General features: G+C 38.0%; 1 protein-coding gene across 1 annotated transcript in view; it reads left to right on the top strand.

Annotated features, from left to right (window-relative positions):
- Positions 1-9,236: 9,236 nt before the first annotated feature.
- Positions 9,237-27,270, top strand: part of OTC (ornithine transcarbamylase) — a 61,861-nt gene continuing 43,827 nt past the window's right edge. Inside the window, exons 1-3 of the mRNA XM_069464452.1 lie at positions 9,237-9,431; positions 21,226-21,364; positions 22,853-22,934. Coding sequence (XP_069320553.1) covers positions 9,355-9,431; positions 21,226-21,364; positions 22,853-22,934 — 298 coding nt within the window. The 5' untranslated portion in view covers positions 9,237-9,354. The remainder of the gene's footprint in view (positions 9,432-21,225; positions 21,365-22,852; positions 22,935-27,270) is intronic.

Raw genomic sequence — 27,270 nt, 5'->3', positions numbered from 1 at the left:
AAGAAACACCAGCTATGAAAACTTGAGACTTTTGTCCCTATCTAAACTCTAGAAAATTCTGGATTCTGCTTAAAACCAACAACTTCCAGAATAAATGATTAACAGAATGACTTCAGTGAAAATGTAGTCTCTATAACAAGAGAGGAGAGATTATACTTGAATTTGATGATCAGCATTTCAGGCTTTGTTCAGAATTTTGGTCTTCATGGCAGACTCTGTCTACCTTCTTCAAATGCCTCAGTTGAAAGAGTATCATGGGAAAATGGGTGGAGAGGAAGTCAGAGATAAAATTCACTACTTTCACAATTTACCCTAGGGCCTGCCTGTTTGAACAAACACTAAGTGGTGATGTAGCAAGAAAATGCCCCTGAATTGGTATTTTTAGAAGTCCCATTACCATCTGTTAATTAAAAAGTAATTTTCAGATTCTCTGTAATTCAGGAGCTCCTTGGGTGACATGTACATATGTGGAGAGAAAAAAAAAGTAGCCAGCTGATGGGTGATTTCCTTCACTAAAATAATTCTAATTTATTTCCTATTGCCAACTCTCAGGCAGATCTAAGCCACATAATAATACTTTCTTATAATAGGGCAGGGCTTTACAGCTTATGAAGCATGCCAGGAGTATTAATGCATATGGGTTTTTGGGTTCTTCAGAACATTGGATATGACCTGGGGCACAGAGTGCTCTTAAGTAAAGGGAAACTGGACATCCATATGTGGGGAAAAAAAACCTCAACCTAAACCTCAAATCTTAGACAAAACTCAAAATGGATCATAAATCTAAATGTAAAATATAAGTCTACAACATTTTCAGAAGACATGGGAGAAAAGTGACCCTGGGTTATGCAAAGAGTTCATAGGCATAGCATCAAGAACATGATCCATAGAAATAAAAAATGGTAAATTGAACTTGATCAAAATTTTAAAATTCTTTGAGGAATCTCCATACTGTTTTCCACCGAGGTGGTACTATTAATAATTTACAGCCCCATCAACAGTGTATAAGCATTCCTTTTTTACCACATGCATGCCAACATCTATTGTTTTTTTTATTTTTTTTAATAATGGCCATTGTGATAGGGGTAAAATGGTACCACATCGTAGTTTTAATTTGCATTTCCCTGATGATTAGTGATGTTGGGCAACTTTTCATATTTCTGTTGGCCATTTGTATATTTTCTTTTGAAAAAACTCTGTTCATGTCTTTTGCCCACTTTTTAATGTGGTTGTTTTTTTTCTTGCTAATTTGTTTGAGTTCTTTGTAGATTCTGGATATTAGCTCTTTGTTAGATAAATAGTTTGCAAATTTTCTCCCCTTCTGTAGATCGTCTGTTTATTCTGTTGATTATTTCCTTGGCAGTGCAGAAACTATTTAATTTAATTAAGTACCATTTATTTCTTTTTGTTGTTGCTGTATACAATTTTGGGGTCTTAGTCATAAATTCCCTACCTAGGCTGATGTCTAGGACAGTTTTTCTTACGGTTTCTTCCAGAATTTTTATGATTTCAGGTCTTACATTTAGGTCTTTAATACACCTTGAGTTAATTTTTGTATATAGCAAGAGATAGGGATCCTGTTTCATTCTTCTGCATGTGGCTATCCAATTCTCATTTGTTGAATTGAGTATTCTTTCCCCAGTGTATGGTTTTACCTGCTTTGTCAAAAATCAGTTCGTCATAGCTACATGGTTTTATTTCTGGGTTCTCTATTCTGTTCCATTGGTCTATGTGTCTACCTGTATACCAGTACCATGCTATTTTGGTTACTATAGCCTTTAGTATAATTTGAAGTCAGGTAATGTGATGCCTCCAGGTTTGTTCTTTTTGCTTACGATTGTTTTGGCCATTCAGACTCCTTTTGGTTCCATATGAAGTTTAGGATTATGTTATCTAGATCTGTGAAAAATGATGTTGATATTTTGATGGGAATTGCATTGAATCTATAAATCACATTGGGCAGTATGGACATTTTAACAATGTTGATTCTTCCAATCCATGTGCATGGGATATTTTTTTAATTGTTTGTGTCATCTCTGATTTCTTTCATCAGTGTTTTATAGTTCTCCTGATAGAGATCTTTCACCTCCTTTTGTAAGTATATTCTTAAGTATTTTATTTTCTTTTTAGCTACTGTAAATGGTATTGCATTCTTGATTTGATACTCAGCTTTACTGTTATTAGTATATAGAATGTTATTAGTATGTAGAATGCTACTGATTTGTATACATGGATTTTGTAACCTGAGACTTTGCTGAATTTATTTATCAATTCTAGGAGTCTTTGGTGGAGTCTTTAGGGTTTTCTATATATAAGATCATATTGTCCTTTGGGTAGAAACCTAGTAGTGGGATTATTGGATCAAATGGTAGTTCTACTTTTAGTTCTTTGAGAAAAGCATTTGTACCCCTGTAAATGGACACGCTTGAAACTCAGACTCGGGGGGATGGGGGGGCATGGGCAATATATATAACCTGAACTTTTGTACCCCCATAATGAGCTGAAATAAAAAAAACCGAAGTTAATCCAAAAAAATAAATAAATAAAATAAATTGAAAATAATAAAAAGATGTTATTTTGTTGGCATGCACAGGCAATATTGATATAAATAACCTCTAATCTTATACTACAATACAAAGTTGTATTTTTTAATTTAATGTTATAGGGATCTATAGTATGTATAAAGTAAAAATCATTTACAGTCTCTTGTATTTTTTCCATAAGCTGTAAAATATCATTGTGATGCTGTACAGAAGCTTGTATTTTGTACCTAGTTGTACTTTCAGAGTATAATTTTCAGAAATCAAGTTTCTTCAGCATGCTATAAATAGCATATAAATAAAACCATATTATTTTCCAAAAAAAAACCACAATAAAAAAAGAAAAAAATAATAATCCTTAATAGAAAAAAATCATATCATCAGCAAATAGGGATAATTTAACCTCCTCTTTCCCAATTTGGATGCCATTTATTTCTTGCTCTTGGCTGACTGCTTTGATTTGGACTTCCAGTATTATGTTCAATAGAAGTAGTGACAATGATCACCTTTGTCTTGTTCCAGTTTGTAGGGGAAATGCTTTCAACTTTTCCCCATTCAGTATTATGTTGGCTGTGGGTTTGTCATATATACCTTTATTATTTTGAGGTATGTTCCTGCTATGTCTAGTTTGTTGGGGGGGGTTATCATGAAGGGGTGCTGGATTTTATCAAATGCTTTTTATGCATCTGTTGAATTGATCATATGGTCTTTGTTTTTACTTCTGTTTATTTGGTGAATCACTTTTATTGATTCACATATGTTGAAGCATCCTGGGATGAAACCCACTTGATCAGGGTGGATTATCTTTTTGATGTGCTGTTAAATTTGGTTTGCTATAATATTGTTGAGGATTTTTGCATCTATGTTCATAAGGGATATTGGTCTGTACTTTTCCTTTTTTATTGTGTCCTTTCCTGACTTTGGCATCAAGGTGATACTGGTTTTGTAGAATGAGTTAGGGAGGGTTCTCTCCTTCTTGATGTTACAGAACAGTTTCAGTAGAACAGGTATCAGTTCCTTGTAGGTCTGGTAGAATTCAGCTGTGAATCCATCTGGGCTGGGTGGGTTTTTTTTTCCCCCTGGGAGATTTCTTTTCACTGTTTCAATCTTGCTATTTGTTATTGTCTGTTCAGGATTTCTATTTCTTACTGATTCAGGCTTGAGATGTTATGTGTTTCCAAGAATGTATCCATTTCCTCTAGGTTTTCTAGTTTGTGTGCATAGAGGTTTTCATAGTAGTCATGGATGATATTTTGTATTTCTGTGTTATCAGTTGCAATGTCTACTTTTTCGTTTCTGATTGAGCTTATTGGAGTCATTTCTCTTCTATTTCTGGTTATTTTTGCTAGAAGTCTTTTAGTTTTATCTTTTCAAAGAACCAACTTTTTGTTTCATTAATCCTTTTGTATTTATTGATTGATTGATTTATGTTTCCATTTTGTTTAGTTCTGCTGGGAGCTTTGTTGTTTCTTTCCTTGTGCTAGATTTCAGTTTGGATTATTCTTTTTTCTAGTTCCTTGAGGTATGACATTAGGTTGTTAATTTGTGATCTTGCTATCTTTTTGATGTAAGCACTTAAGGCTGTGAACTTTCTCCTTAGCATTGCTTTATCTGTATCCTATAGATTTTGGAAGCTTGTGTCACCTTTGTCATTCAATTCAAAAATTTTTCAATTTCTGTCTTGATTTCATCAATAACCCGAGGATTATTCAGCAGCAGGTTGTATAATTTCCATGTATTGTGTAGTTTTGAGCGTTCCTCTTGGAATCGATTGGTAGTTTTATTCTGCTGTGGTCAGAGAAGATACATGATATGATTTCAATTTTTCTAAATTTGCTGAGACTTTTCTTTTTTGCCTAACATATGATCTATCTTGGAAAATTTCCAATGTGCTGATGAGAAGAATATATATTCTGCAGTTTTGAAGTAGAATGTTCAGTAAATATCTGTTAGGTCAATTTTTTTCTAGAGTCTCATTTAAGTCCAGTGTTTACTTTTGATCTTCTGCCTCAATGACCTTTCAAGTTCTCTCAGTAGCGTGTTGAAGTCCCAAGCCATCATGATGTTGCTGTTTATTTCTTTCCTTAGATATAGTAGAATTTGCTTTATGAATCTGGGAGCTCCTGTGTTAGGTGCATATATATTTAAGATTATTATAGCTTCTTATTGAATTAATATTTTTATCCATATACAATGACTATCTTTCCATCTTTGTCTTTTGTTTAACCATTGTTGACTTAAAGTCTATTTTATCTGATATGAGAATAGCTACACCTACACATTTTGGTTTCCATTTGCATGGAATGTTTTTTCCCAACCCTTTACCTTGAGTCTATGAGAATCTTTATGAGCTAAATGGGTTTCTTGGAGACAATATATATTTGGGATGTGTTTTTTAATCCATTCAAACAATCTACATATTTTAAGTTGGGCAATAAGATGGTTCACATTCAATGTTAGTATTGATAAGTGAGATGCTGTTCTGGTTATGATTTTGATTGTTATCTAATTGCTTTGTTCTCTCCACTGTGTTGCTGTTTTACAAGAGCTGTGAGTTTTAACTTTGGGGTCTTTGTACAATGGTGGGTATTGGTTGTTCTGTTCCATGTATAGAACACTTTTAAACATTTCTTGTAGGGCAGGTCCAGTGGTGACAAATTCCCTTATTCTGTTGAAGGAGACTAGAGTTAGGACTCCATTCCTTCCTGGCTTGTAAGGTTTCTGTTGAGAAATCTTCTATTAATCTGAAGGGTTTTCTTGTATAAATTACTTGATGTTTTTGCCTCACGACTCATAGGAGTTCCTCCTTACATTGACTTTGGCCAGTCTGATGACTATATGCTTTGGTGATGCCCTTTGTGCAATGAGTCTCCCAGGTGTTTGTTGAGCTTTTTGTATCTAGATGTCTAAATCTCTAGCAAGACCAGTGAAGTTTTCCTCAAGTATTCCCTCAAATAGGTTTTCCAGTCCTTTTGCTTTTTCTTCACCCTCAGGGATGCCTATGATTCTTATATTTGGCTGTTTTACATTATCCCATATTTCTTGTAGATTTTGTTCATTCCTCTTGATTCTGCATTTTTTATCTTTGACTGACTGGGTTAATTCAAAAGAATTGTCTTCAAGCCCTGAAGTTCTTTCTTCTGCTTGATCTAGCCTATTCTTAACACTTTCTACTATGTTTTGTATTTCCCTAAGTGAATTTTTCATTTCTATAAGTTCTATTTAATTTTTAAAAAATAATCTATTTCTTTAGTAAATATTTCATTCATTTCCTGAATTAATATTCTAGTTTCTTTGAGTTGGTTTTCATTTTCTCTTGGATCTCATTGAGCTTCCTTATAATCCAAACTTGAAATTATTTTTCTGTCACTTCAGTATTTTCATTTTGGTTGGGATCCATTGCTAGAGAGCTGGTGTGCTCCTTTGGGAGGAGAGGGTTATTTCACTCTGATTTTTCATACTTCCATAGTTCTTATGCTTGTTCCTTCTCATCTAGAGCAGCTGCCACTTCCTGTTTTTGGATTTTCTTTTGTCTAGATGGGACTGTTTTTCCCTCTCACTCTTAAGTGTATGCTGTAGTATATGTTAGGTAAGGACTTTTGGCTTTGTCTGCGGGTACCTAGGTTCTGGATGGATACTTTGGTTACAGATATCCTTAGTGTGGTGGTTTTCTCAATTGCTAGTTATTTGTAGACTGTAGCAGTGCTATACTATGTGCACGGGCAGATTCCATTTCTCTTGTCAACAAGGAGAGATGGAAGTCTTTGAAATCCTTCCTCTTTCCCTAGCCCTGTGGTCTTCTGAACAGTATTAATTATATTGGGACACTCAGTTTAATCTCTAAGTCAGCAGGTGGCATTCATGGGTAAGAGTCAGCCATGCCCTTGTGACTGAATCAGTAAATGCTGTAATTAGCTGTATAATTTGTCCTTCCTTCCCATAGGTGGTGCTTTCAATAAAGAGCCAGCTGCAGTGGTGTTTTTGGAACCTATGGCTGGCTCTAGTTGGTCTGAAGAAGTGCTGAATGCCCCAGGTGGTGGGTGGGGCCCTAGAGCTCCCCTGGGCTCCTTCTTATGCTCCACAACAGCTGAGGTTGGTGGAAGAATGAAGCTTGGCAGGGCTGAGTTGAGTGAGCCTGTGTTCAGGCTCCGCAAATGCAGGCACAAGAGCTGTCTTGGCAGAGGTGGAGGGTCAGGTCCCAGGCCACTGGGGAAAGGCAACAGGGAGCAGCTGAAGCAACCCCACCAAGCCAAAAAGTCTGGTTGTTGGGGAGGGGCCATCTGGGATTCACGGACTAGCTGTCAGGAGTGGGTTTCGCTCTTTTCCCTCTTCCCCTGTCCCGCGGATCTCCTTCCAGTGTCTGGCTGCAAGCAGCAGTCCAAACTAGCTGAGCTCACCAGCAATGGTGCTGTGGGCTGGGAGTTTCCCTGCTCAGGATCCTGCCCCAGACCAAAAACACAGCTTTCCTGAAGGAGGAGGTATACTCTGTGAGTGCACTGCCTCTTGGATCCATACCACACTCTCCTTCTAGTTCTGCCCATGTGGGCTCCCTCTCCTCTCAAGATTAGTTCACAAATCTCCCCTACAGGCCCCTGAGCAACTGGACCGAGCCCTAAGGATATGGGATCCAACCTGCAGGCCTGTCCTCTGATTTCCCAAGTTCAATCTTTGTGCCAGGGAGAAGCATGCTGGTCCCCAATTACCCATGGAGTGCTCAAGTAGACATAATGTCCCTCCACTTGAGGGTATGCCCTGCTCTGTTGGAGCAGCCAAGTGGGCATCACCGGCAGGCAGGGAGCTCACAGTCCGAGCACTCCTTGGTCTACTGCAGGTCTTTAAGAGGAAAGGCATGAGCCCCACTCTTTGTGGGAGCCCTCGTGTGGTGGGCATGCCAACAGAGGGGAAGCAGCTGCTCCTGAGAGCTCTGGCTGAATCATCCCTTGGGGAACCCATGAGGACTCACCTGGGAACTGCCTCAGCTGCCTTGGCAGCTGTGGGTGGGAGAGGGGAAGAAGAGGAGAAGAGTCTGAATGGAGGAGAGCTGGCACGCTGGTCCCCTTTGTCCCGAGGGGCTCTCCTGCCTTGCTGTACTCTCCTCGCCCCTGAAGGCAGTCTGCCCTAAATGTCCAAGCTCTGGGATCACACAGTTCCTCTGAGCCCCACTAGCCTGCTTTGGCCACTGCATTCTGGGCAGGAGTTGGGAAATGTTTGTGTGGGGACCAGTGACAAGAAAACTGAAGGACTGAAGCTCCCTGGGGAGTACAAAGGCACATAATTGGATGGAAAAGCAGTATGGCACCCACTGCCTTGGCTCAGGTCTGTGGTGAGGGGAAGCAACCCAAGGGGGCTGGCAGCCTGGTGGTCTGTCCTCAAGAATCTCTCAGTTCACTGGTGGCAGCAGCATCTGGGCTTGTGAGGGTAGAGAAGCTCTCCAACAGTTGAGGAGCCTGAGTCTACCAGAGGTGTGAGGGGAGGAAAAACAAATACTCCCACCTACCCTTTCCATGGGGCTCCAAATTCCTCAGGGGTCGATCTCTTCCGAAATCTTGCTCCTTCCTGTTCTACTGCGCAACTTCTTACCATGGAATCTCTGTCAGGTTGTCCTCTCAGAATTACACCTGTGCTATGTTTTGTTTTGTTTTTTCCATCTAAAGCTTTACCTTCTTTCTGAGACAATCTGGCAACCAATGTCTCTAGTCAGCCTTCTTGCCGCCCCTCCTAGTTTTTAAATAACACTTTTTGGAATTCTACAAACTTCTAGTAAATGTTTACCTGGGTTTGCTAAAGTAATATAAATTGACCAGAAGAGGCAGCCCCCACTCCTGCTTCCTACCCTTCCTAGCTTAGAGGACTCCCCCTCCTCTTATTATGTGGGACTATATTGTTTGAACCTCTCCTATAGACTTGTATTATGGATATTGATTTACAAATCATATCACCCTTACTTAACTGTAAACTCTGCAAAGGTGAGATCGTCTTCCTTCTCTGAAACCCCAGCCTAGCCCAGTATCTGACACAATAGACTTTGAACCATCTGACTTATAACTGAGGATAAATGAATGAATGTGAAGCTGCAGATGGCCGCTTAGTGACCTGGAGAGGCTGCCAAGGGAGGAGCATATAGTAACCCCCCCTACACACACATTTCTACTGACTGTGGGCTCCTGTTAGAATTAATAGGTAACTATTTATTTATTGAAGACCTACTATGTGCAAGGCACAAAAGGAGCTCCAGGACTGAGATCTTTTTACTATCACCTCTCTAAGCTTCCTGCCACCAAAACAATAGCTTTCAGGGCACTTCTTTCTATTTGTTTTTATGGAAAGGCTGGGAATTAGATGGAGGAAAGTGAAACCAATGGAAATACTCAGGAATGTCACATCTACATCTGGGTTTTTGCACTGCCAAATCACATTTTCTGAATGACTTATTTCTATGTACCTTCACAGCAGCCAGCACTGCAGTGCCTTGCATATATTATATGCTCAATGAGTACTTGTCAATTTATTTTATACATGCATGTGGCAGCATAAATATGTTATGAAAAATGAGAAGACTGGGTAGCAAAAGAGTCAGGATTTCTTCTCAGAAAAATACACAGTGGTGGAGCTTGGCATAAAGTTCAAATGTCCCTGCACCCTGCCCTGCGGTATCTCTAACCAAGGGACGCTGATAAGGGAGCTGAAGGGGTGATATTACCTTTGCTCCCTCACTGCAATTGAAAGCATTCTTAGCTGTTAGGTGGCCCCCACTGGCTAACTTGCTGTGGAGTTTTCAAGAGCATAGAATCATCCTTTTTGCTATCAAAAGAAGATGCTGTTTAATTTGAGGAACCTGCTGAACAATGCAGCTCTTAGAAATGGTCACAATTTCGTGGTTCGACATCTTCGGTAAGTGAAGGCCAGAGATTTGAGTCTGAATTAGGAACCATGGTGATAAATGAAATTATATTCTGCAGAGGAGTGCAGCTACAAAAGGTTTCTTTCTGCAGAGTGTAGTGCTACACTCTGCTCTACTCTTATTTGAGACAGCTGTCTCTAATTCCAGCCGAGCTTTCATTTCTTAGTCCTTCTGTAATCAGATTTCATCGTGCACTGTGGGGGAAGCTGACCATGGCAGGTATAACAGACTAAACGTTCTTGACATGTTCTGTTTGTGTACATTCTAAGCAAGCAACTGGCTGAAGGAAATTAAGGGAACTAATTTACACTGGGCCTTCAGCTTATATTTGGGTTTGCTGGAAAACAATATATCACTGTAAGGTGTTGAGGCTAATCAGTTCCTTTAAAAAAAAAAAAAGACTCCAAAAAGCAACTAAATAAATACTGACAAAGCTTCTGCAAAGGAGATTTATATGTGATTGGTATAGCAGTATTTTTACTTTTTATAAAATCCAGATTTGCAGTCCATCCCTGGAATTCTTGGTGGCATGTGCAAAGGAGGCTGTCTCCAATTGAATTCATTATAAAAGCTTACATCCTGTTTATAGCTATTGAGCATGTTGTTGAAGATGGCATGGAGTGTGTCAGTGGGGAAGGGGAAGGGAACAGGGGAGATGAGTTACCTGGGTAAGCCAGACTATCAGGTGGAGACATTATTGCCAGAATGTTTCTGGAGTAGTTGCATGTTAATAATCAGGTAGAATTTCCCCAAAGCCTATTTGCAACCTAAAGCAACCTCCCTGACTCCTTAAAGGAAGAATCTTCTGGTCTGAAGTTTTCTCCTGCTATTAGGAAGTGGGCCTGTGACAGTGGCTCTGAGTCTCCTTTCTCTGGACAACCTGACAGCTTTAGCACCACTTCTGTGGTAAATTAAAGGCTCTCGGAAGCCAGAATGACACTGTAAATGGCATTGTAAATTAAGGCCATATTAGACCTAGGTGAGACCTCAGAGCCATGGAATAATGCCTTCTCTTGTTTTATAGATAAGGTAAATGGTGCCCAGAGAGATTATGGGGTTTACCAATTAATGCCAGAGTTAGACCATATAACTCAAGAGTATGGAGAAAAGCTCAGGTTTTGGAGTCTAAAGTACTAGGTTCAAGGCTTGGCACCACCACTTGCTGGCTGTATGACCTTGAGCAAGTCACTAAAGTTTTTAGCAATGTCGTTTCACCTACAAAATGGGAAAAAGGATAATTCCTTCCCTGCCTACATTATAGGGTGGTTCAATCATTTATTCAACAAATATGTATTGAACACCTACTTTGTGCCAACACCCTGTGCAAGGTGTTGGAGATATAGTGGTAAATAAAGTAATAAGACATTTTATTACAGCCACATGAACTCACAGTCTAGCAATAATCAATGAAATAATGTTTGTGAAACCTGTAAAGTAGCAGACCAGTGGTCATTATTTATTTTATTATTCCATCCGACTGAGTTACATCAGATAAAAATGTGATGGAATTTTATTCCACAGTGTTCAAGGAAGATTCATCACTTAGCTGAAAATCCTCAACTGAATGAATAACCAAAGCTTGAAACTTAAACTTACGCTCTTCAAAAAATACAGAGATGATTGATTTTTTTATAATTATTACAGCTTAAATTTTATAAGAGAAACTTCTTCCAAATAGTTGGGCTTTTTTGATATTTACTAATATTCTATTGTCTATATCCAGTAGCCAGACTACATTTTTGAAAATCCTGGCTGGCTATCTCTCACAGTGCACAGGGGCTGAGGCAAAAGTTTGGCTAAATCAGCCCAAATCTATACTTGCTTTTTAAAAATATGAAAGCCTCGAGTCACCCATGTTGTTAGAAACTCAGTAGTGTGGGTCTCTATTGAAAAAATGAGACAATGTTGAAATGGTTTCAACATGGCATTCTCATGTGGCATGGGCACTTTTCTTTCCTGCTGTATTAGTCACACTACCTGTCAGATAGATGAATTCAGAATTACTGATCTTCAATAAGACCTACAACCTTTGACAAACGCCTCAACAACAGAAAATTTCCCTGTCAACGCTGCCTGTGCTATATTTTCACTTTGATTGTCAGCCTTCCACAGAAATTCAAGTTCTTTTTTCCCCCGTATCTCTTGGCAACGATGGAGGGCCCCTATTACATAACATACCACGTGAGTTTACCACTCCAGAGTAACAGGAAATATGTGGTTAGGGTTTGGCAGTGCCACAAGACAAAAATCACACTGTTTTGAAGTGAGCATCCATATTGCCCATGCACATGATAAAATAACAGCTTAAATGAGGCTGAAGCCATCCACACAAGCCGCTAGATCAATCATTTTTAGTCAGTTATTTTTTTTTACAAAATCATTAAGATCAAACACCAAGACTGCTGAAAACACCCAATTCACAGGCTTTCCATCTCATGAACAAAGCTCTAGAGCCTGGTTATATTTGGATAACAAAGAGTGTCCTGTGATTTGTTGCCTATTAGGGAAACCACTTAGAGCTTTTTAAGAAGCCACTAAAAAAATCTCTTTCTTTATCAGAGAAGACCAATTTGTAAGTGCAGTTCAATTTCATCTCACAAATAGAAATTTCTTCAAAGAATATTGAGCTAAGCCACCCAATTCTGTGGAGGTTATGGATTGGAGCCAGAGGTGACCAGTTTTCAGGCATTTCATTCCAGACCTTTATAAGGGCTCACATAACTCATTATGTTCCCTCATTCCTCACATATGCCCATCCATACACACGTGGGCACTCAGACAAAGCGAATACAGGCCATCCCTGTTCTTGCACAGAGGGGAGAAAACAGTGCTCTTTGATTATTCACATTTATGTCAAAATGAATGCCTTTTAAAAAATCATAACTTGACTTCAGAAAACCATACAAGACATGGGACCAGGAATGGAATGGGGTCATGATGTTTCCTTTGGCCAATAGTAGAATTTTTTCCCAAGTTTGCTATTTTTAGTAATTTAGCGATTTAACTTGGATTTAAAAAGCCACAGAATTTTTGACAGTTTCAGGTTTCCATCTCTTTAATAGTAGGTCTGTAAAAACCTAGCCCTTATCTGAATTCTTCAATTTTCAGATGAAGAGAAGTTTCACAATTTTGGAATATTGACAATCCAGGGTATCTTAGCAACCACCTAGTCACTCAGTTATCAATAATTTATATCAAATATAGGTATGTGGCAACAGTGAGGAAAGTTTCAAGTAAATTTTTATTAATAAATTATTTTTGTTAATAAGAGTAAATAAATTTGGAAATGATTTGTGTTTTTTCCACATCAGTGGGATCAGTTCAGGGATTTTTGTGAAAATAAAGTTACTGTCCCTTTCATGCATTCTAATATGCCTTTTTGAGAAGAAAAGGAAAGATGGAGTTAAAGTTACACCGCTGAGAATTTAAATGGTTCCAGATGGCTTATAAGAAATCTTGTGTTTATAAACTTCATGAGTGTTGGGGAAGACAAAGACATGGTGTATCACTGATTTAGTTCACTTTCTTAATTTTTCAGATGAGGAATTGAGGCCAGAGATGGCAAATGACCTTCCCAAGGTTATAGTTTATTCCTTGGGACCCCAACTCTGGGGCTGCAGCCCAGTACAGGTCCATGGCCCAGGCCATGCATCATCGCCTGAACTCCGCCTCCCCCCTTCACCATCCTTGGAAAAATTGTCTTCCATGAAACCAGTCCCTAGTGCCAAAAAGGTTGGGGACCGCTGGTTTATTTCTAAATCTGGGCTAAACTAGGACTATAATTCAAACATTTAAAGTTACTGCTCTTTTCATTTTACTACTTTTATTACTTTGATCCCTCCAAATTGATGAAGTTGACCAATCTATCTTTGCCAAATATCGTTTTTTAGGTATAGCCAAAATATCTCAGTAAAGGAAAGAAAACACAAAGAAAATATGCTTTAACTCTTGCATTACTGCAAGATTAAAGAAACATCAAAATCTCAGCCGTAAGGCCTACTGGCTCTCTCTTATGCCTCCAGAAGCTAAAGTCTTTATCTCAAATTCTCTATGGGGATCAGAATATCATTTAACACTGAATTTTTTCCTACTCTGGCAAAGTCAGTTTCTGACTGACCATATTTTACTCAAATCAAGCACTTTCTCTTCCAACAAAATACAATTATACCAGGGAACACATCCAAGTCTCCCCCACCCTACAAACAATTTACCAGAGCTAGAAAAGGCAGACTGTATCAATGAAAGGCTTCATTCTGCCAGTAGTGAATACTCTTACATTTTGTAGCAAGGAAGATATTTGGGTAAAAGTAATACAGGGTCTATTATTGCCTTGGCTTACTTAGCTTGTTAACATTTAGTGATTTGGGGTTAAGAAATCTCTGTAATTATTTTTTCAAGGAACAAAATGAATATAAGGAAGGCTCTAGCTCTAACCAGACTGCAAGGACAGTTTTGATAGAGAATTTGTATGTGGTTCCCATTATTTTCCCCAACATTGTATCCTCCCTATTATGTGTGGGCTAAAGAATGATAATGTGGTTTAGGTCTGGTTTATCAAGGAGATTGCTTGTTTACTTCTGGTTTACTTCTTGCACACTTTAGGATAAGAAGACCAAGCACTTTACAGGAAGACTAAAATAGTGATTTGGACCTGGTTCTGGTGCTCATGAACCAGAGTAAGCTGCCTCCAACTGAGGCATGGGGTCTCTGGGGGAACTTAATAACCATTTATGCCAGTGGTTTTACCTGGTTAATTGAAGTATGGCTTTATCATCAAAAAGCAAGAAAATTCTTGATACAGACCAGAAAAAGAGGAGGCCTGTGTCAGAGGCGTTTCAATGTGGTACAATTGTGGAGCTCTTCTACATTTCTCTACTTTTTAACATAGCTTAGGAAAGAGCAGTGGCAGCTGCATTTTGAAGCCAAGGGTAGGTCTATCAGGAGATAGTAAACAGGATAGGAATTTAAACTGGGGCCATTGTGTTTGCTTTCCTTTCAGTGATAAATTTTCCTGGTTAATTCTTGATATCTATGACAAACAGCTCTTTTTCCCAAGCAAACATTTCCTGCCCCACCTCCTGGATAGAACTGAGAAAGGTGGTGACTACTCTAATGATTTTTCAGTGGTATAAACAGCATGACCTCCTTCACCAGTTGAGACACAATTTTTTAAAAAAATTTCTGATTAGTCACTCAAGCCTTCACATGCTGGTATGATAAGATGTGCAGTATCTACTTTTTTATCCTTTTTGTCCCAAGAACCCTGGGGACTTATGCTGTCCAAAAGGGGCTTGTGGAGAGAGGAAACCAAAGTATCGGTATTGTTCCCTATTTCTGTACTTCTGATCTAGCCCTCAGGGTGCTATGGGCAAACTCTGGCCCCACCAGGTCTCCTTTTTTCCAGGGTTTGACCCTTGATCCACAGTGTTATGCTTAAGACCCAAGGTTATTTTGCTCTTGTTTCATGTACTTATGTCCAATGGTTGTTCCCAGTAGTGCAAATACTGTGCCAGAGTGGTTGGGCCCTAGGGGATTTCAGCTTTAGCAACACACTAGGTCACAATCAATTATCCTCCATCTCTCTTAGGCCTTGTGTTCAGCCTGGGCTACAGCCCATACTTGCTCTTCCCCAACATTAATTCTGTTTGGTGGGGGTGTGTCTTGTCATCAGAATTAGATCAGGACATTGAAGATCCATGATGACGAATCTCTTCAAATTCAGTTCCAGAAGTCTGCTGGATTTCTTACACAAACTGATTTACTTCTTCTGCCCTGGAGACTATCAGGCATTCATTCATTTACTTAAGAAATATTTACTGAATGCCTACTATGTCCCAAGCACTGCAATAAGCACTGGGTGTATATTAGTGAATACAACTGGCACGGTCCCTGACATTGTGGATCACATAATCCAATGAGAAGATTAAAAGGAAGCAGAAAACAGATACATAAGCATATATCAAAAATTGTGATAAGTGTTATGAATAAAATGAAGGTAAAGTGAAGACTACTCAGGCAGCAGAGTCAGGGGAGGAGCCTCATAGGAGGTGGTATCTACTCAGGCAGCAGAGTCATGGGAGGAGTCTTATAGGAGGTGGTATTTGAGCCCCCAGCCTAAGGATGAGAAGCAGCTAGCCTTGAGAGCTGAGGGGAAAGTGTGCTGGACAGAGAGAATGGTATATCAGAGTCCTGTGATGGGAAAGCATTTGGAGGACAGGCAGCCCTTCCTTTGCATGATCCCAATATGCATGTATTTTAATTACTACAGTTTAGTTAATAACACCAGTCCTGCAAGAACACAGTTCAAATTTCAGTTACCATGATATTCTAATTGTGAATAATTGCATAAAATAAAAACGTCATTGCTAACCCTTCAGTCCACGAACCACTATGTAAATGACACATGATCAGTGACCAGTCACATCACTTCTTTCAAAGTCTAATTATGATTGATCACTGTATCTGTCATTCAGCTCATGTACAGACAGCAAAGAGTATATAGTCTACCTCCTTTGTTCCCAGTGATAGACCCATAGGCATTCTAGAAAAATGGATAATCGAAAGAGGGGATTGCTGACAGACATAAAAGTGCAGCACAGAAATAAAAAGTTCTAACACTGGAAGTTAAATTTGAATCGAATCTAAGTTATAAAAGAAACAGCTGACTGTGGGTTGTTACCCTGCTGCTGTTTGAGATGTTCTAGATATACAGGCAGAGGAACTTAGTGAAGACAAAGTTATTGACATAAATGCAGAAAGTTGTTGCGACAAAATGGATAAAGTTGTCCCAGAGGAAGTGACACCGGCAAAACACTTCACATTAAAGAAACTCTCAGGGATATTACACAACACTGAAAGTGCAAATGATAAATGTTGGAAGTTGATTGAAACTTAGAAATGAGTATGACAATCCACCAAAGCATAGAAAAAAATATTTGCTCTATCCGTTAAGTTATATGATGGGAAGACAAGCATTGTTCAAACTACTACTGATAGAGTTTTTACAAAGAAATAAAGCACTGTCATTCTCAATGTTTCTAATGTTTTAAATTACAGCATACTAAAGATATATCAGTTTTACTATTTTTTCACTTCACTACACATTTATAACTGACAATAACAGAGTTTTTAATGTTTTGACAAAACTTTTTAAAAGTCACAGAACAATTGTGGTTTTTTTCCCACTAGTTATTAAGGTTGCCTTGCACAGTTTCAGACTTAATGGTTATTTATAGTCCCACATGACCATGCAAAGCTAGAATTGCCTGTATTTTATTTTTGAAAAAAGAAAAAAAAAAAAGCTTTGGAGGGCATTATGCTAAATGAAATAAGCCACAGAAGGACAAATACTACATGACTTCATTTTTATAATATACTTAAAATAGTCAAACTCATACAATCAGAGAATACAATAGTGGTTGTCAGGGGTTAGGGAGTGGGGGAAATGGGGAGTTGTTCAGTAGATATAAACTTTCAGTTATTCTATTAATAGATGAATAAGTTCTAGAGATCTGCTGTACAACATAGTGCCTATAGTTAACAATATGGTATTGTGTGCTTCCAAATTTGTGAGCAGAGTAGATGTCATGTTAAGTGTCCTTACTGCAAAACAAACAAACACAAACACAAAGGGACACAAGGAAACTGAGGAGGGAAGCTTATCTGCTAACCTTTGTGGGAGATGCAATCCCAGAGCAACAAGAGTGAGGGCAACATTACCAGCACCTGCCACGGAAAGTCCAGAGTCATAAAAAAAGATTGTTCTGATCACTTGTGGTCTAAGGAAAAAAACTTGAAATAAAGTTTCTGTTCTATATAAATTTGAAAATCAAAGGTTCTTGACAAAAAGGAAAGATTCAAGCAGGATGTTTGTGTATTCTTTCTACCTTTATACTCAAATCTTCTGTCAGTGGAGAAATGGAAACAGAAATATCTCACAATGCAATCTCAACAGCAGAACATTAACCCTAAACCGAAATACAAGCTTAATCCCACCTCCAATTTAGAAACTTCTTGAAGTGTATAAAGACAAGTTTGAGAAATTCCTAGAGAACTTTTACTTTCCCTCAATCTGTCTTCTATTGGGGGTGATAAGAACTCAATCACAGAAATTGAAGCAGCAATTAAATACCTTCCAAAACGGAAAAGTCCCGGACCAGATGGTTGCACTTCAGAGTTTTACCAAACATACAAAGAAGTTGGAGCTTTTGAAGTAGCAAAAGGTGTCATCAGTCCTCCCTTTTCCTGTTTCCTTTCATGGAAATTGGGGAGAAAAGTTTAGTTCCTTGAACATTTTTCTTATTTTTTTTATTTCCAATACTATTTCCCTGAGATTCAAGAAGAACAACACAATGATAAGATATATGATATTCTCTTAAATAAAGCCTGTAGTCCTGTGAACATTCAGGAGAGAGGATGTAACAAAAGCCTGCAGAGGCTGAGAATGGGGGAGCATATTGAATCCCTGAAGTATAGCAGTTTGGAGGCTCAACTTTTGTGGACTCCAAGAAAACCGGGAGTCTGAGCTTGAGCTCTAGGCAAAAAATAAGGCCTCAAAATTAGCTCATGGGTTGTTTTTCCTGTTGTTGATGCATGTGAGTTCAACAGCCATAGTGATATTTCCCAAATCCCTTGAAACAGAGGGAGTGGGGTTTCCAGGAATGCATTTTTTTTTCCCTTTTAAAATAATATTAGAGGGAGTCTTAAACCATTGAATATTAATGTGTTATTTTAAGACATGGAGTCAAGAAAGTTTATCTTCTGTAATTTTATGTTGCTTGGCTCTTATTGTAGAAGAAAAAATACTTCAAAGCTGCCCTAAATGTGAATTGGGAAAGATTAAGCTGCCATGCCTCCATTTTAGGTTAGATATGCAAAACCTGTTTTATAATCCCCAGAAGAATGCTCTAGTTGACCCTGAAAAAGGCATGAATATCAGTCAAAGTGTTTATTTCTCAACAGTATCAGTACTAGTATATTCCAGGTGTTGCTTAATATTATCACTAATTAATATTAGTGATAGAATGAAGTACATAACCAAAATTCATATGTGAATACAAATTTCCTGCCTAAATGCCATGCCTCCAAAGTTATCAATAAGTGACTACTATGATGGAGAACTTGGACACAGTCTTGCAAGCTTTTTACTAGGGTTCCTGTAGAAGGAAGAACATGAAAGGCTGTTAAAGAAACTTCTTTAGCCAGCAAAATGTTTTTGTATATTTACAAACTTATGTTTAAAATATTTAGTTCTTTTTAGTCTAAATTTTTTAATTTTTATTTTTGTGTATGTTTTGTTATGTACATAATCTGTACATAATGTGTATAGTAGCACATATATTATAAATAAGTAAATGTACATTATGGATCCATGTTCAGAATTTTTTACTGTTAGGTGTATGTAATAAAAAAAATTGAAGACCATTGCTCTAATGAAATTTCCATTTGGAGAGCCTATGATTCACATATTTTTAAAAGTTGAAGACAATAATACCTCTTTGAAAAGGGAGTGTTGACCAAAATTTTGTTCTACATCTAAGATAAAAACAGTAATTTCTATTAATAGTTGAATATGAAATCAATCAACAAATTAGCCCACCAACTCACAAACTCTCAATCCTTGTAGAGATTCTCTTCCTCGCTAACTATTAATAGAATCTCTGAAGGGCTCAATCTCACAAAATGTCTACTGAAAATATCTGTTCACCTACTGAGCATTAAATGAACCAACCAACTCTGCCATAAAGTTAGATATTTAGTGAAATGTTCATTTGTCTAAGTTGTTTGACATCATACAGTGGAAACAACAAATTGAGTGAATTTGTGATTTTCCTACCTATGATATTGTCATCATTGCCAAAAGGCCCACATAAATCCCAACAGAGGATTTACTCTTCATCCCAAGTGTCTCTCTTCTTAAGGTTAGAATTCATGCCTGAGGTTAAGAGGTTAGAATTTGTGGCAGTTATTTTACTCCTAGTAAAATTAATGTTTAATACCTGTGAACCACCATTTGCCTTTGGTTATTTATAATTTCTAATGGTAGACAATACTAATTATTGTTAAATACAGATAACACTGGGAATAATGAAAGAACAAATGCTGTCCATTTTATATACTGATTACCCCAAATAACAATTACTGTCATCACAATGTAACAGAATGTTAACATAGGTCTTTTTCTGTCTTGGTTTCTACCTAAGCACAATAGGTACTGACTCTCCCCTCATTCTCAAATGAGATGCTAGACCACTAAAAATGGACTTGCAAAGGAGATAGGCAAGAATCAGTTTTGCAAACCCCTTGGTATCCACTTCCAGCTTATAAAATGTGTTGCAGAAACCAAGTGAGGGGTTGGGGATTAGAAGAGGATTTTTGGAGAGTTTTTCCATTGTGTATGATGTGCCCCCTCCCCATGAAGGGGTACTCATTCCTCACTCCAAGCCTAGGGAAATGGATCCAATGGGACTAATATGTTCAGGAGAGCTTAGGGACACAATAAACTGATGTCAGGCCTATATCTGAGAAATCTAAAGTATGAGGGACTGGTTAGCTAGTTGTTGTGATGGCAGAATAAGAGAGGCATCTATACTGGGATGGGCCTGACTCTTGTTAGGGCAAAGAACATGGAGAGCTTCCCATGAACCAGTATGGAATGAGAAAGAGAACTAGCATGGTAGTGTTTCAGATCATGACTTCCTGGAGAGCTGGGGAAACCTCAGCAAAAAGAGGCTGGATGTGTTCTCTTGGATGCCAGAGGAAATGTATTATAATTGTCTGCATCAAGGACTGCTGTAAGAGATTCCTAGTGATCAGGAGGTTCTCCAAAGGACTGCCAAAAACACCCCACAAGAAAAAGAGTTAGCCTCAAATACCCATACCAACGCTATATTGCTGGAACAGAACCAAACTTTCACTGTGTCTTAACTTCCCACCTTCCCTTGGCTTTGCTTAGAGGAACTGAAGGCAAGGACATAGAGGAAACAGCTCATGGTCCCACTTCCCCCATAGAGGAGCCAGCTTGAATCAGGCATAAGCTAGAAGGGAAAAGGTGTTAACTTGTAGTAAATGTTTTAAGGTTTTGTAAAAAAAATCATTATTATTATAATACTGTTATTATACATCATTTCACTGAGATTCTTTGAGGTAGTAAAACAAGCAGAGAGCTTTTTTTTCATTTTTTTGAAAGTTACTAGAAAAGTTACAGGGCCAATTGTATTTTCATACAGGGACAAAAAGAACAAGGCTCCAAGAACAGATTTGAAGGATAGTAGGAGGAAAAATGAAATTGTCTTCTATTGTGCATTACAAATTTTGCTTGTACAGTTTAATGATTTCAATAATAATAGCTAAAGTTTATCAAATGCTTTTTATATGCTAGATACTGTCTGCTTTACATGTATGTATTAAATTATTTCTTCCTCACAACAAGCCTATAAGATTATTATACTCATTATCTGGGTGAGAAATCTAGGTGCAGAAAGAGGTTAAGTAACTTGCCTGATGTTGTATGACTGGTAAGTAGAAAAGCCACACATATGGCTATTTCAAGCAAACAAGAACTTGATCTCTTTCCAGAAATTATCCTTTTCTCTCAAACATACAAAATACTCAATATCTAAAATGTAAACCACTGCCGTATCAATTTCATTAACACTTTGCAGAGACACATGAGGCTACATGTGATTTGCTGTTTTGTTTAAAAAATAAAACAAAGAATCACCATAGTATATGTTTTTTTTTTTCCTGAATACTCATTTCTCTCTCTCTTTCTCTTTTTTGTAGGTGTGGACAACCACTACAAAATAAAGTACAACTGAAGGGTCGTGATCTACTCACTCTAAAGAACTTTACAGGAGAAGAAATTAAATATATGCTATGGCTATCAGCAGATCTGAAATTTAGGATAAAACAGAAAGGAGAGGTATGTAACATTTTATTTTTACCTTCCATTACTACCAATCAGCCTTTTCAAAGGCAGCCTTCCCAAAGAAAGAGCAAGAAAGGAAATACATTAAAATTCCTAAACAGTAGCTAAGTAATGAAATCACACAGTCGAGGTAATTGATTATCGCTGAGTGTACAAGCATATAAAAAAGCATAAAAATCAGTTATTCAATGATAAGTCATTGTACTTCTTTCACTTGGAATGCTGAAATTCATTGTTAACTGGATCAGAACCTAAGGAATCATTTGTCCAGAAAGATTTGATTTTTATAACTCCCTTCTTTTCTCTGTGTATTTTCTATCAAATTAAAAATAGGGATGATACTTTTTTTTCTAGTAACAAATTTCAATTCTGGATGCATATCAGATATATTATCATAGGATAATGTCAAAAAATTCACAATTATGTGAAAGTGTTTAAAAAAGCATTTAGAATAGCAAAGAAACAATTAAATGGTAGCCAAGTAGGAGAAGAGATGAGATATGGTTGTTAGCTGTAAGCATTATTCTGCATTTTGAGCAATTTATGTTTGAAACACGCTTAATTAATGCAATAGCTTCATTTAGACTGCTTAATTGTGAAAGCCTTTTCATATTCCAAGCTTGTTCAAATGCTTTTTAAAGGAGTTGGTTTCACGTTGAGAAAGTTCGACATGATCTTGATTTTCTTATCTAGTTGGCTAGCTCTCCAAGTTCCTAGGAACAGACTGAGGACAAAAGTGACCCCAACTGCTATGAGTTGATGTTCTTATAAAACAACCGAAATGATGAGAAAAAAGTTCTCCCCATACCCAGGCCTCTGTTCTTCACACTTTGTTTATGAGGAAGGTTAGCTGGCAGGGATCTATTAATATTTGTTCCAGAACTCATTCTATCAGAAAGTCCATTTATATAGAGGAGGAAGAAGAAAGAGCCCCACCCCACACCCAAACTCTCCAGATTGTTTTCAAATGACTTGCAGAAACAAAGCCTTTGCATTCCCATAAGGATGCATGATGAACATGTAGCTAAAACTCTGGGGCTTCATCATCTACCTAAGTAGGAGTCTTAGCATCCCATGTTGTAACAGAGTAGCATGATCCCAGCTGAGAAAACACCTCTGAACCAAACATTTTCAAGATCATTGAAAATTGAATGAAAATTTTAATGGAGTTAAGTAAGAAGATGGTCCCAGTATGACATATTAATATACTTTGGAACAAGTACATAGGTTGAACCCAAAACAATTAATACCACTTTCTAATTACATGTCAATAAGCTGTGGGAGTTACTGTTCTTTTCCCATATCTGAATAGAATATAAAAAAAGCGCTTTCAATTCACTTTTTAAACAATATTTTGAACACTTATTTGGAAAAAGTGATTATTTTTGAATAGTATAAAGGATAAGTTTTAAAACATAATCCTTGGTATTAGATATAAAATATATTTTGCATTTTAATTGTATTCTTGTCTTCAATTTACAGTATTTGCCTTTATTGCAAGGGAAGTCCTTAGGCATGATTTTTGAGAAAAGAAGTACTCGAACAAGGTTGTCTACAGAAACAGGTGAGTCCACCGACAAACTCACACTTGTGTTGAAGAGTGGGCGCAAGTGTGAGGACTTGGGAGAGGTAACCCAGTGGGGGGATTTGTCTGCGTCTTTAGCAAGCATACAAAGCAAACACTTTTACTGAGACTAGCAGTGCAAGCCTGTGATGATCTTTCCAATGCTCATAAAAGCTGCAAGCAGAACAATTAACTTTATCCATAGAAATTCCATGAGGAATTGAGTAGAAGTCCCATATAGCTCTTCATGTTCGGGACAAAATATAGGTGGGCATAAATTCTCTGACTTCAAACTCATATGGGTAAGAAATGTGTCTATTTTTCTAATATGTAAAGAACTTTTTCTTGTGTCTCCGTTCTTCTGGAAATTTAATCTCTGCAACGTTAGGCAATCTTCAGTTGTTCCAGGGTTTACCTTGTCAATTTCAGGTCACCTCTCCCTTTCCCTACAGACATGGCTAAATCCTGGAAGGTATCTGAATGTCAAGGCATGTAGGGGTATGGAGATGTGGTCCTTGGTCATCAGGACATCATCATCAAGTGTCCATGTTGGAGTCTGCTGGGACTTCTGTATTCCCATTGGATCTTGGCTGTTTCCCATTTACTGCTGGGTTTGCATCTCTCTAATCACAAGACCTGAGATATTTCTTGGTTTGGTCAACCTCTTGGCAGCTCGCCAAGCCACACTGGGTACAGAGATACTGCAAAGCCATCCCTATTGTTTTTTCCTCATGCTGGGTGCCAGTGAGCTCTATAACATTTACTGCATCCTAGAGCTCTGTCTTAAAAGCAAGACACAGATGTTCTCAGTTCTGGGGTTCCCCAAACTCATCTGAGATTTCTGTCATGCTCCTTGCCCTTTGGCAGTTGGCCTAGGGGGGCATACAGCAGGGTACAGTGCCAAAGGTCCATTGATTTCAATTTCTGTTGCTTCTCTCTCTCGCTCCTGCTCTTCTCCTTTCAGTTCCCAGTATTGGAGGCCAGGCAGTAAAGCAGGAGGAAAAACTGGCTCTGACTATCCATGTACTCTTCCAAATCTATTGTTTGTGCCTACAATCCTAGGCTATTAAAATTCAAATTTTCTTTTTTTCTCAAGCTATTATCTCTGCAATGAGTTTCAAAAAGTCTATTCTGAAACTCATAAGCCACAAATTGCCTCTTTTCTCTGTCTCTGCATTTCTGCCCTATCAGACCTCACATGAATCGATAATATGACTGCCCAAATGAGCAATCAGACAGGGTTGAGGAGGAAGTACTACTAACAAAAACACATTGGTTGATTCTTCAAATATCTTATCCTACCTTACAGGCATCAGAGCTTTCTAGGGCTTAGAAACAAATAACTGCTGCATGTGATTTTTGCTTTGTTATGATCAATAATGAAGTTCATCAAATAGATAACAAAAATGAAATTCAGAGGAATTAAATGACTTGCTGAGTTCACTCAATTAATACAAATGGTACCAGGATTCAGATCTCAAGTCTTACTAATGCACTCCCCTTGCCTTTGGGAGAAGGAAGGAGGAAGAAGGGAAATATATAAGGTGTCACCTAACATTTAAAACCCTTGGAAGAAAACAGATGAGAACAGTTTGCTCTTTAAAGCTGGCTCCTATAAGAGACCATATCAGCATATGACAGATAGCAGGGAAAAAATGAATAAGCTAGTCAGTAATTCTCAAATTCTGCTTCTTTCTAATACTGGTCTTCCATGAGTTGAGCAGAATTTTATTTTCTCTTTTTTTTTTTTTTACTTTACCATCAGTACTTAATACAAGTGATCTTTTTTGAAGTCACCAAGAGAATTGATTAATATATAGAAATTGCTCAATTTTAAGTTTTTTTTTTTTTTTTTTTTTTTGAGACAGAGTGTCGCTTTGTTGCCCTGGCTAGAGTGAGTGCCATGGCGTCAGCCTAGCTCAGAGCAACCTCAAACTCCTGGGCTCAAGCAATCCTACTGCCTCAGCCTCCCGAGTAGCTGGGTTTACAGGCATGCGCCACCATACCCGGCTAATTTTTTTTATATATATATTTTAGTTGTCCATATAATTTCTTTCTATTTTTAGTAGAGACAGGGTCTCGCTCTTGCTCAGGCTGGTCTCGAACTCCTGACCTTGAGCGATCCACCCGCCTCGGCCTCCCAGAGTGCTAGGATTACAGGCATGAGCCACCACGCCCGGCCAATTTTAAGTTTTTTAACATGAATTTTCCTTAGTTGGTGGTGCTTCTACCACTTTTCCCTGTTCAAATGTTATATTTGGTATAAAAATATTTCTAAATAAGTGATCAGTTTCCCCATTCACAATAATATGGTAGTTAAGCTGTTAATAAAACAAGAGTGTGGATTTAATAAGTTTTCGAATGCAGACCCAGTGCCAAGTGCTCTATATTAATTGCATGTATTATCTCATTTAATCCTCATGACAACTCTCTGAGGGCAAGACCATTGAGGAAAACAGGCTGAAACAGGTTCAGCAAATGGCCACAGACACATAGCTAATAAACAGCAGACTCAGGATTGGAAGCTATTATTAAATATATATTTTTAAGTATCTAATTTAATTCAGGCATGTAATAGTCATGTTTGATTCTTGTAAAATTGTTTCTACTCATGATAATAAGCATTTTTGGTTAAATGATGGTTTTATGTAAAGAAAGCCTCTGAAATCTGCACAAAATGGCAAACCACAATAACAAATACATGAGGAATGGCCGGGTGCGGTGGCTCACGCCTGTAATCCTAGCACTCTGGGAGGCCGAGGCGGGTGGATCGCTCAAGGTCAGGAGTTCGAGACCAGCCTGAGCAAGAGCAAGACCCCGTCTCTACTAAAAATAGAAAGAAATTATATGGACAACTAAAATATATATATATACAAAAAATTAGCCGGGCATGGTGGCGCATGCCTGTAGTCCCAGCTACTCGGGAGGCTGAGGCAGTAGGATCGCTTAAGTCCAGGAGTTTGAGGTTGCTGTGAGCTAGACTGATGCCATGGCACTCACTCTAGCCCGGGCAACAAAGTGAGACTCTGTCTCAAAAAAAAAAAAAAAAAAAAAAAAAACAAATACATGAGGAAAGGAACATATAACCATTAAAACTTATAGTTGAAAGAGTATTTGTCATTATCCTGACTAAGTTATGTATGGATCTAATTGCATATGGCATCCTGCCAAACTCAACAGTAGGAGAATTTGTCAAAGTGAGTAGCTGCCTTAAATGCTTACAGAAACTTTAAATCCCAATAAAAATCATGGCAGAGCATTTCTATCGTGCATATGTGCATCTTAATAGTTGTTCTTTGGTGCAATTTTTCAACAGGTACCACTTGTTACCTTGGTGTTTACAATGAAAATAAGATGTAATTATAACTGTTACTGCCCCAGACTTTTGCCAGCCCCTGGGATGGGGTAATCCTCACAGCACAGTCCTTGAGGAGTCCATTGCAAGTTGGAGTGTCAGAGATACAGCCATATTTCTACTTATCTCAGGAGACAGAATAAAATTCTCCACCCAACTTAAACCATATTGTTTATGTAACATGTTCATAAAGTATAACACATCTACAGAAAAATGCACAAATCACTTAAGTGTATATAGTTGATGAATTCAAATTCTTACAGTGAACACACCATTGTAACTAACACCCAGATAGAGATACAGAATGTTAATAGCACCCAAACCCCACCCCCCGCCCTTGTATTTGCTTCTAGTTGCTATTCTCTGCACCCAAGGGTAACTATTATCCTGGCTTCTAACATCACAGATTAGTTTTACCTATTTTTGAACTTTATATAAACGGAATCATTCAGCATGTGCTCTTTTGTGTCTGGCTTCTTTCCCTCAGCATTATGTTTGTGAGATGTATCGATGTCGCTGTGTGTAGTTGTAGATCATTCATTCCTCATCCACTCTTTGCGTATGCCTGTCTGGCAAGCCAGACAATTCTCCTGTGTGTCTGCTGATGATTATATTCTTTTATTGCAAATTAATTGAGCCGAGAGGCGGATGCATTTATTAATCTTGGTAAATGCACTAGCTAATAGAAAAATGTACAAAGCATTCTAAGAGACGGTTCTTTTCATTATTTAACATTGGTATTTCACATTCAAGGTGAAGTAGAAGCTGGAGCTTTAATAGCCGTTTCAAATTCATCATCTTTACAAAGATGCCAATATAAAAATTGTGATACTATTCTGCAGCTATAAAAGCCAAGCACAGAGAGGTTAATGAGTGCCTTAGTTCTAACAGCAAGAGCCCTCAGATCCCTCATCTTGCCAGTGAATGAATTCTATTCATACTCTTTCTTCTAAAGCCTACAGGGATCTGTGAGGCAAAAAA

Source organism: Eulemur rufifrons, chromosome 30 (assembly GCF_041146395.1).
Source record: "Eulemur rufifrons isolate Redbay chromosome 30, OSU_ERuf_1, whole genome shotgun sequence".
In the NCBI taxonomy this organism is placed as follows: Eukaryota; Metazoa; Chordata; class Mammalia; order Primates; family Lemuridae; genus Eulemur; species Eulemur rufifrons.
Note: the sequence above shows the minus strand (reverse complement) of the source record. Positions and strands in the feature narration are given on the sequence as shown.